At 35.0% G+C, this 11370-nt stretch overlaps 1 protein-coding gene across 1 annotated transcript; it reads left to right on the top strand.

Moving 5' to 3' along the window:
- Positions 1-439: 439 nt before the first annotated feature.
- Positions 440-1158, top strand: LOC142178348 (uncharacterized). The gene is made up of 2 exons (XM_075247683.1): positions 440-1034; positions 1142-1158. Exons 1-2 carry the CDS (start codon positions 440-442, stop codon positions 1156-1158), a joined length of 612 nt encoding a protein of 203 aa, XP_075103784.1.
- Positions 1159-11370: the final 10212 nt, after the last annotated feature.

The following is an 11370-nucleotide window of genomic DNA, read 5'->3' as shown; positions in this document are numbered from 1 at the left end:
CGACTTGACATCCAAGGGGCTCATACATATTGTTAAAGGATTCCTTTACTCCACTAAAAGAAATAGAGATTTCTTAAACTATATTGAGCGTAAATAGTTTAAAATAATTAGTGAAAATATCATTTAGATAAAAGTTCATGTCTTTATGATATATATGTAAATATGTTCTTATATTATTGCCTTTTCTTTTCCATATTTTAGATTTCTCAATATTTTTGTTATATCACTGCGTGGAATACTTGAGGCTAACAAGTTGGTAGGATCAAACTTTGATGATTGGTACAGAAATTTGAGAATTGATCTCATGCATGAAAAGCTTATTGATGTGATCGATAAGCCTGCCAAGGAAGTCCCAAATGAGGATGATGATGATGCCACCAAGATTTATCAGAAATACTTAGAAGAATGTCTTACTACCAAATGCATCATTCTCGCTTCTATGACTTCTGAGCTCCAGAGGAAACATCAGGATATGGATCCAACTGTAATCATTGAACATCTTAAGAAGATGTTTGGTACACAAAGCAGGACGGCTAGATACCAGCTATCTAAGGGTTTATTTGGATCCAAATTGACTGAAAACTCTCCAGTTGGACCCTATGTCAATCATATGATTGATCTTATTGAAGAACTTGAGAAGTTGGGGTGCAAACTGGGTAAAGAGCTTTCTCAAAATTTGATCTTGCAGTCACTCTCTGAATCTTTTTCACAATTTGTTATTAATTTCAATATGAATAAAATGGATTGTGATCTTCATAAAATGCTTAATATGCTAATTGATTATGAGAATCAACTTGCATCTGAGAAGAAGAAAGGAACTGTCATGTTGGTTGGAAACTCTTCTAAGAAGAAGGGTAATGGTAAAAATAAACCCATGAAGAAGCCTACTGCGCCTAAGGGTGGTGTGACCAAACTCAAAGGCAAAAGAGGAAAAGCTGACCAATCTGATGCTGAAAGTTTCCATTGTAAGAAGATAGGATATTGGAAGAGAAATTGTCAGGAATATCTTGCAACTCTAAATGACAAGAAACAAGGTAAGACTCAAATGAAAAATATTTTCAAAGTTTCTTTAACTACTACTGATGCTTCATTGTGGGTATTAGATACTGGCAGTGGTTATAACATCTGCAATATATTGCAGGGGTTTCAAATAAGTAAAAGATTAAAGAAAGGAGAAATTAATCTACAAGTTGGAAATAGTGCAAAAGTTGCGACCGTAGCTGTAGGATCAATTTCTTTAATAATGCCTACGGGCAAAGTACTTATGTTGGATGATTGTTATTACGTTCCTAAATTTGGTTCGAATATAATTTCAGCTTCTATGTTAGACAAACGTGGTTTTCGCATTATTATAAGCAATGGTATTTGCTCTATTTATTATGATGATAATTTATATGTGAATGGCTACCTCCAACATGATGTTTATGTTTTACCTAATATGAATGCTAATTCGATTATGCATGTTTCAAGTCTTAAGAGGAAAAGAGATAATCAAGTAAATCATACATACCTTTGGCATTGTAGACTTTGTCATATTGGAGAGAAAAAAATTAAAAAGTTGTACAAGAAAAGGTACCTTGACAAGTATGATTTTGAATCATATCCACCTTGTGAATCTTGTCTCAAAGGAAAAATGACCAAATCTCCATTTACTGGAAGTGGAGAAAGAGCTACTGAATTATTGGGACTAATTCATACAGATGTTTGTGGGCCCATGAAAATTCAAGCTAGAGGTGGATATTCTTACTTCATCACCTTCACTGATGATATGTCAAAATATGGATTTGTGTATCTTATGAAACACAAATCTGAATCTTTTGGAATGTTCAAAAGGTTCCGTAGTGAAGTTGAGAAACAAACTGGTAAAAGTATTAAAGTACTAAGGTCTGATAGAGGTGGAGAATATCTTAGTAAAAATTTTACTAGGTATCTCAAAGAGAATGGTATTCTCTCACAGTAGACACCTCCAGGAACACCACAACACAATGGTGTATCTGAAAGGAGAAATCGAACCTTATTAGATATGGTGAGATCTATGATGGGGTTTACTGATCTTCCAATAAATTTATGGGGATATGCTTTGGAAGCAGCAGCATACTTACTTAATAAAGTTCCCACTAAGTCAGTCTCTATAACACCTTATGAGATATGGAAAGGACGTAAGCCTAATCTTAAGCATATTAAAGTTTGGGGTTGTCTATCTTATGTTAAGAGACTTAAATTTGATAAACTTAACTCAAGATCTGATAAGTGTAGGTTCATTGGGTATCCCAAAGAAACAATGGGATATTATTTTTATCACCCTTCTGACTATAAAGTGTTTGTGGCTAGAGGAGCAACCTTTTTGTAAAGGAAATTTCTTTTGGAGGGAAATTATAGTGGAGAAATAGAACTTGATGAAGTTCAAGAAACAAATGAATTAACACAAAATCAAGATCATGAGACGCAAGCTGAAAAACCTTTATTAGATGTTTTGAAGTTGACAAGGAAGTTGCCATCTTCAACGGTTGAAGTTCAAGAACTAAATGTAGTTCAAGAATAGGTTAATGAACCAGTTCCAAATCAAATTGAACAACAACCAAATCCAGCACAAGGTGAACAAGTTGTACAAGAACCTCTTAGAAGGTCTACACGAGAACGTCATGTACCAACTAGATTAAATCTAATGGTACAAGATGATGTATCAAATGAGGTTGATCATAATGATGATGACCCTAAGACCTATGAAGAGGCTATACAAAGTTCTGATTATGAGAAATGGCAAAAGGCCATGGAATCCGAAATGGAATCCATGAAGGAAAAAAAATATGGACTTTAGTTGAACCTTCAAAGGATATAAAACATATAGGTTGTAAATGGGTTTTTAAGAAAAAGATTGGAGCAGACGGAAAGGTGGAGACCTACAAAGCCCGTCTTGTTGCCAAGGGATATCGTCAGAAAGAAGGAGTCGACTATGACGAGACTTTCTCTCCCGTGGCAATGCTCAAATCAATTCGGATTTTGCTTGCTATAGCAGCCTACTATGATTATGAAATATGGCAAATGGATGTGAAAATAACTTTTCTTAATGGTGAGTTAGAAGAGGATGTGTACATGACACAACCTAAAGGTTTCACATCTCCGTCTGATTATAATAAAATTTGCAAGCTACAAAGATCCATTTATGGACTAAAGCAAGCTTCTCTAAGTTGGAATATTCGCTTTAACAAGACAATTAAAAACTTTAATTTTGTTAAATGCGAAGAACCTTGTGTGTATAAAAAGGTTAGTGGGAGCACAATTATATTCTTAATACTTTATGTTGATGATATATTGCTCATAGGAAATGATATACCGGCATTGTAAAGTACCAAGATTTGGCTATCTAAACAGTTCTCCATGAAAGACTTGGGAGAAACAGCTTATATATTGGGAATAAAGATCTATAGAGATAGATCTAGGAAGCTTCTTGGGCTTTCCCAATCCTTGTACATTGATAGCATCTTAAAGAGGTATATCATGGATAATTCCAAAAGAGGCTATCTACCGATAGGCACTGGAATTACTCTCAGCAGGGAGGATTGTCCTAAAACACCTGAAGAGAGAGAACACATGAGTAGGATGCCATACGCTAGTGCAGTGGGAGCTATCATGTATACCATGACATGTACATATCCTGATGTGGCTTATGCACTAGGAATGACTAGCCGATATCAGGCAAATCCTGGTGAGGAACATTGGAAGGTGGTGAAGACCATTCTTAAGTACTTAAGAAGGACTAAAGACCAATTCCTCATTTATGGAGATTCTGAGTTGAAACTTGAAGGTTATACTGATGCAAGTTTCTCTTCAGATAGAGATGATAACAAATCTATTTCTGGTTATGTATTCACCTTAAATGGTGGGGCAGTGAGTTGGAAAAGTTCCAAACAAGCTACAGTAGCTGATTCAGTGGCTGAAGCAGAATATATAGCAGCTAGTGAAGCTGCTAAGGAAGCTGTATGGATGAAAAAGTTCTTAAGTGAACTTAGTGTGGTTCCTTCAATAGAAGGTGAAGTTCTATTATTGTGTGACAATATTGGAGCCATTGCTCAAGCAAAAGAACCAAGATCATACCAAAAATCCAAACACGTCCTGGGAAGGTATCACTTGATAAGAGAGATCATTGAACGTGGAGACGTCGAAATTCAAAAGGTCGATGGAAAGGAAAATGTTACAGACCCATTCACTAAAGCACTTGGAGCAAAGGAGTTTGACAAGCACAAGTGGAAATTGGGAATGAAGTACAAGAGCAATTGGCTCTAGTGCAAGTGGGAGATTGTTAGGGATATATTAGATATGCCTTAGATCCAATCTCATATTTGATGATTTGAACATATTTTTGTGAATGTTATTTGATATAAAAATATATGACATTTGATATTCGTTTATCATAGTTATTATTAATTGCTTGATTAATTTAATAAGATCCTTGATTAAATTTTGAGACTTGTCATCATGATGGAGATCATGATAATGAGAGTAAAGTCTCTTACAATTTAATCTAAATTTTGTTCTTGATCGTAGGATTATTAATTTGAACATTAGTAATCCGGTTAGATCAGTATTTATGTGAGCGTCTTTATGGGATAAAGATTAGTTGATCTCATTAACGAAATAACATAAATAGATGATGCATATAGAGATATGATCATTGAACCGATTCATTGGATAATTCCTAATGGTTAGAATTACCATAAACTGTCAATAGGATATTCTCTTGAAGAATGTGATGTAAGAGTTTCCTTTGACCTGATATCATCATAGTAATTGACAAGTTATTTATTGTGCTTTGATACTAGACACCTATGCCCTAGGGCGATAATTGAAAGGATATTGGGTACGATTAAATACTTGTAGAATTAGTGATTGATCAAGATGGAATCTGTCAATTCTTTGTAATGAGTTTAACCTCCATGTTGTCATAAATTATAACCGACCAAATTAAGACCTTGGCAAGGGCGATTGAATGAAAGAAGAAAAGAGTTTTTTAGGTCATTCAATGGTCGATTATTTTTGACATAAACACATAGTCGGTCGCCTATTAGGATTTGACAGTTGAACCATATCCTAAGGTGACCCAGAGCTATAAAGACAGAAGGAATTAATATATTATTCTTCTACAGGTTCTTGAGAGTAAATTAAATACTTCATGCTATCCGGTCGTTAAGGAGTGTTGCTAGACGCCACCCTTGATTAGTATATTGATGTGATCAATTTACTACCGGTTTAGTATTGAACCTATGGGGTCGCACACTAACGAGTGTCCTGATCTTTGCTAAAGGATTAATTACTTTATTATTTGATAATTAAATTAAAAAATTTAATTAGTCAAATAAATTTAGTTATTAGTCCAAATAAAATATTATTATATTCTTTGCTAGCACAGAGGATATAATTAATATTGTGGACAAGCTGAAGTTTTCTATTTTAAGTAAGAAATATATATATATATATATATATATATATATATATATATATATATATATATATATATGCACTTGGTAATTATAATTAATATTTGTAGAATTCAATTTAGAATTGAATTCTATAAATGAGTTACATGTTTTTATTTTAAAATTATGACTAAGTTGTAGAATTCAATTTAGAATTGAATTCCATAAATGAGTTACATGTTTTTATTTTAAAATGTTGACTAATTTGTAGAATTTAATTTATAATTTAATTCCATAAATTAGTTACATATTTTTTAAATATTTACCATAAAGCATGTGATTTGTATTTTCCAATGAAAATTATGTGTATATTTATATGTGTGAGTCCTAGTTAAGAATTAGGGTGATATAGATCTTACACATATTGTAAAGTCATGTAAAAACTAAGAGAGTTATTCTTGAGAAGAAAATTGCTTTGAGAAAGTAATAGTGCAATATAAAGCCAAGATAGAAAATATTAGTACAAGAAAATTATTTCTTGTTCTTCTACCTTTGAGTTGAGATTTTTGAGAAAAATTTCAATACAATATTTTCATTCAATTTGTTCGCGGGATTTTATTGATCAAAGAGTTGATAGCAAGGATCAATCTCGGTGTGGATACGTATAGAGTCTTCGCACTATCGAAAAAATTTAAAACGAGACTCTCTTGACCAGGTACGTCTTAGATCCGATCTTTGATATGCAAAATAAATTTTAAATACGAAAAGATCCGCCTAGGATTGTTATTGTCTTCCGCTGCGTGTTATGAATACTTCTATGCAATCCAACATATAGTGCTCAAATAACTAATATTTTTAAGGAATATAAACAAAATAATTCAATCCTTTACTATTAAAAATATATGTTTGGTTTTATTAAGTTTTTAATTAAACAAATAAAGAAAATATGGAAGAGTATTAAGCAGACTAGTAGAGTAACCCATTCCGGCGTAATTTCTACTAGAGGTTAAGAAAACTAGGTTTATATAATCTTTACCTCCTACTTGTTTTTATAAGGCATTTAATATTCACACTCAAAATTTTCTAGCATCTTTCCAATTTTGTAACTAACCATTGAAAAGGTGAACAATATTATTTGAGATTATTGTTGAATCATATCATAGGACCTTCTTCAATACATTTTTGTAGCTAAAGTAATAATAAATCTTTGAACTTTTACTTACTATTAACATAAGAAAGTTGGGAACATTTAAAAAATTGCAAAGAAAAAATGGTATTAGTATAACATCATTCATAAAATCTATGTGAGGCATTCCTCTTCAAAATGTCATTAGTTTACTAAATTTTATTTGTTGTTGTTTTGGTGCATTGTAATTTGACTGATAGTAGAAACCTGTGGAAAACGTATTTGTGATGACCCAAAAGGTCATCTATATTTTAGAATTCGAATCTGAGCTCTTAAGCCTTACAAATCTTATTTTTATCCTTTTCGATTTGCGTGCGTAGTCCGAGCAGGTTTCCGAAAAGCTTTTATGTTGAAAATTAATGAAAATAAGAATTTTTGCCTTAAAAGTTGATTTTTGTTGATTTCGGTCAATATTTTTGGTAAACGGGCCCGGATCCGTGCTTTTACAGTCCCGGTAGGTCCGTATCGAATTATGGGACCTGAGCGTATGCCCGGAATTGAATTCGGAGGTCCCTAGCTTGAGTTATGAATTTTTGATGAAAATTAAAAGTCTGAAAATTATTTGTTTTTAAGAATTGATTGATATTTGGCATTGTTAGTATCGGGTCCGTATTTTAGTTTCGGAGCCTGGTACAGGTTCGTATTTCTAAAATCGACCGAATATAAGACTGTAAATACAAGTTTGGCAAAATCATACTCATGACATCAAATGAAAACAATTAAGGTAACAAAAGAATATGAGATGGCAAGAATATATTCATCTTTTAGTGATTTCTTGCTTCGTATCAAAAACAAAGAAAAGCATACAAGTCATGATGTGTTTATTCTTAGGAAGAAAATTGCTTATTAAAGGAAATATTTTTATCGTTAAATGAAATGTAAGTGTAAAATACATGACGGAATGAGCTATCTAGGCAGATAGAGATGACTATATCAAGCAATTGAATGAGAAGTTGATCCTGCATAACTCATGATGGGCCAATATGTTTTCAAGCACGTGCTTCTAGACATGGCGTACACAAAATTTTTCGTAAACGGTGTCGACATTTAAGTTGAACATAATTTAAGAATATCATATTAAAAAGAAAATACAAAAGTAATTTGCAGAAATTACAATCTTGCAGAGGGAGCCGAGTACGTTTTTCAAAATTAGCATTTTGAGTTGGCTGAAATAATTCATAGAAACTAGGAGTTTTGTTTTCATCTCAAGTGACCTATCTATCTTTAGTTTTTTGGTTTAGCTATTGTTTTAAAGTTTTAAGAGGTTAAAGGTTCAATGCTCGCTACTTTTGTTTAAAAAAGTAGCAAAAAATGGCGCATAACTTTGAACAACCAAGATGCCTCACCATTGAACCAAGAAGCTCTAGTTGTTTAACAGAGTCGTTTTATTTTTTATATAAAACTTCATCTTGTCATGCATATATATACATAATAAAATTTTCCGACGAAGACGACACCGCTTTACATAACGTAGATCCGCCCCTGCTTCCAGAATTCAACTTCTACCTTAAGAAAATAAAGGATATTCTTTGCAATTCGTCCAAATATATTTTCAATATATTTTGCAATGATTAAAAGAAGGGCTCGATAATCCCTAGTACTGTTGAAGTATATTTTTTGCAACGACCTATAATGACACCATCTGGTGTAACGACCTCCGCCATTCCATAAAACAAATATAACAACGGCTGGGTCTCCATCTCTAGGACGCCATCTACCCCCCTGTCCTCCACCCTTAACTGGTCGTGTGGGTGGTGTAGTAACTGCAATGGGGCACGTAGTCTGAGTGCTTTGATGAAATATGCCTCTCCCAAGTTTGGGACAATTTTCTCATGATGTGCCTAGTATCGTCGTATTTATAACAACCCATTTGCGGGTTTGGCTGCTCATATTGAGTCTGTGCCAGATAACTGGAATAACCATTGTAGGAAACTCATGTCGGTGGTGCATAAAAAAAACAAACTTACTGGAGCACCTCGATTAATCCGATGTGTGAACTGGGCTGGCCGACTGCCCGAGCCCCCGCCATAATGATTTATACTCGCAAAGTAGAATCCACTGAATCCCCCAAAATCTCAAGACGTCTTGGTCTCCTTAGTTTACTTTTTCCCCACCCCGAATACGTTCTAATATCTTGGCAATTTCTACCACTAGTGGAGATGAAGTATCAGTCTGTAGCTCCCGAGTCATACAAAATTTTACGATCATAATTAAGTCCTTTAATTAGTCTGTGGACTCGCTCTCTTGCTGTAGGAAGCAAAGTAGGAATATGACGGGCTAACTTATTAAACCCGATGGCATATTATGACACCGTCATAGTGACTTGACGCAACCATTCAAACCCTATGGGCCATGAATTACGGAGAGTCCGGGAAACAAACTCTTTCAAAAGCATTTTTGAGAACCGGGCCAAGTGGGCAGTATTGTATTGGCTGGTCTGCCCTCTTCATAGGCTTGCCACAAATACCTGTGGAGAATTATCTCTCCCAAGGCCAATTTCTTCTTTTGTTATGCTGACTCAACACTGTTGAGCTGACCCATTTCTTAACATACTCTTCGATTCTTCTTTGGGGTAAACTTTACCCCTATTTATATACAATGATCACAAAAGTAGAGCTCCATACAGACAATTCTTAGTCCAGAATCTCGTCAACCACTATGCTTCCAGGCCTTATACTCTACGGAGGTGGACATACCACAAGACCCAACCTTATACTCTGCAAAATCTCAGGCCTTAAACACATGTAAATATTTGGGGGAACCTTTCAGTACCACATATATATATTTCAGGCCAAAACTGATATAACACATGACTCACAATCCATTCATTGATAGTGGACTCCCCCACTCGGCGCGAAGTCATAGTTCACCACGTCCGATAGTCCACAATATTAACTTTCACAACTCGTATAAATCAACCAAATGCCAAGGTACGTTGCACCCTCCACATTATTCACTGGGTGATCTCTTTATACGTCCGCATCTTCAGTTGGAATCACACGTTGAGGCAATTTTTGACCATCTCTGGCTCCCTCGTAGTTCATCTGCGGCATCACGAACCATCGACGCACAACTGATACCGAGTGCGCAATGTCATACACGAGTAGATACAAAGGAATACGAGATATAGGTTTCAAGAAAAATCAATGGCGCACGATAAGGAATGAAAGAAGTGATATTGTTCCTAAACTTCATAGCCTCTGAGAGATAAGTACAGACGTCTCCGTACCGATCCTTCAGAATCTACTAAGCTTGCTCGTGACTCGTGAGACCTATGTAACCTAAAGCTCTGATACCAACTGTCACCACCTGAAATTTCCCACCGACGGGACCGTGATGGCGCCTAACATTTCACTTGCTAGGCAAGCCAACGTTAGAAAATCGTTAAACCAATTCCTTATTTCCATTCAGTAAATAATAATAATTAACTAAGATGAAATATAAGAGGTGCGAAACTTTATAAAACTATATTAATTATTACCTCTCGGATCTGGAGTCACAATTCACGAGCATTCTAGAATTTACTACAAGTAATAGTCTCAAAGAAATACAACTGTCTGAATGAAATAAAATAACAGTGACATAAAAAGTAGACGGGGACTTCAAGGTCTGTGAACGCCTACATATCTACCTTGAGTCTTCGGACAGCGGACCAATAGCAAAAGCTCGATCAACCGGACCCGATATCAAAGTCTGCACAGAAAGTGAAGAGTGCAACATCAGTACAACTGACCCCATGTACTGGTAAGTGTCGAGCCTAACCTCGGCGAAGTAGTGACGAGGCTAGGACAAGACACCCACATATAACCTGAACAGTATAATCATGCTAGTGGCAACAACAGTAAATAAAGAAATAACGCAGAAATAATGGGAAGGGAACATACAGTGGAGGAATACAACATAAAGAGTGAGAATAATAAAAAGACAGAATTAAACCAAAAAGAATTGAGCAATTAAAACAGCAAGGAAAACTGCACGGCATCACCCTTCGTGATTTTACTCTCAACCTCACCAAATAAAGAAATAGAACGGCACGACATCACCCTTCGTGCATTTACTCTCAACCTCACCAAATAAATAAATAGAACGGTACGGCATCACCCTTCGTGCATTAAACCTCTCATATTATACACGACATCACCCTTCGTGCTTTAAATCTCTCATAATATACACGGAATCACCCTTCGTGCTTTACACTCTTCCTCACAATATAAATAATGCATGCACGGCATCACCCTTCATGCTTTACACTCTTCATCACCAATCACAGAATCAATAACAACGGATAGATAAGAGTATCATAGAGAAACCAGTATTGTACTCATAATCAATAGCACAATGTAATCTCAATCTTGAATCAATATTCAAAAGTAACCAAATCTTAGTGAAACCAGATGTGAGTCACCCAATATTTCAAACAACCCGCTAAGTATGAATAGTAGAATTTAAGGCTACAAAATAAAGAAGAATAGAATTTCACTCGCATGCTATGACTCGACAACGGCGCATAGTTGCTCGTCACCTCACCTATACATCGTATTTAACAACCAAACACGTAGCAAGTGAACACATAATACCTATTCCCTCAAGCCAAAGTTAGACACGACACTTCCCTTGCTCCGAAGGCCACTTAATTCTCAATCACAACTTTTCGTCTAGAATTCACCTCCAAACCACTCGTATCTATTCAAAAATGACTCAATAATATAAAATATTGCTAAAGGAATGAATTACATTGCATAAATTTAGATTTCCCAAATTTTCCTCCAA

Source organism: Nicotiana tabacum, chromosome 24, assembly GCF_000715075.1.
Source record: "Nicotiana tabacum cultivar K326 chromosome 24, ASM71507v2, whole genome shotgun sequence".
Classification (NCBI taxonomy): Eukaryota; Viridiplantae; Streptophyta; class Magnoliopsida; order Solanales; family Solanaceae; genus Nicotiana; species Nicotiana tabacum.
This window is presented reverse-complemented; position numbering and strand designations above follow the sequence as displayed.

What these genes read in the sequence shown, in the direction of transcription:
- LOC142178348 (XM_075247683.1), top strand. Translation starts at nt 440, where the DNA reads ATGACTTCTGAGCTCCAGAGGAAACATCAGGATATGGATCCAACTGTA.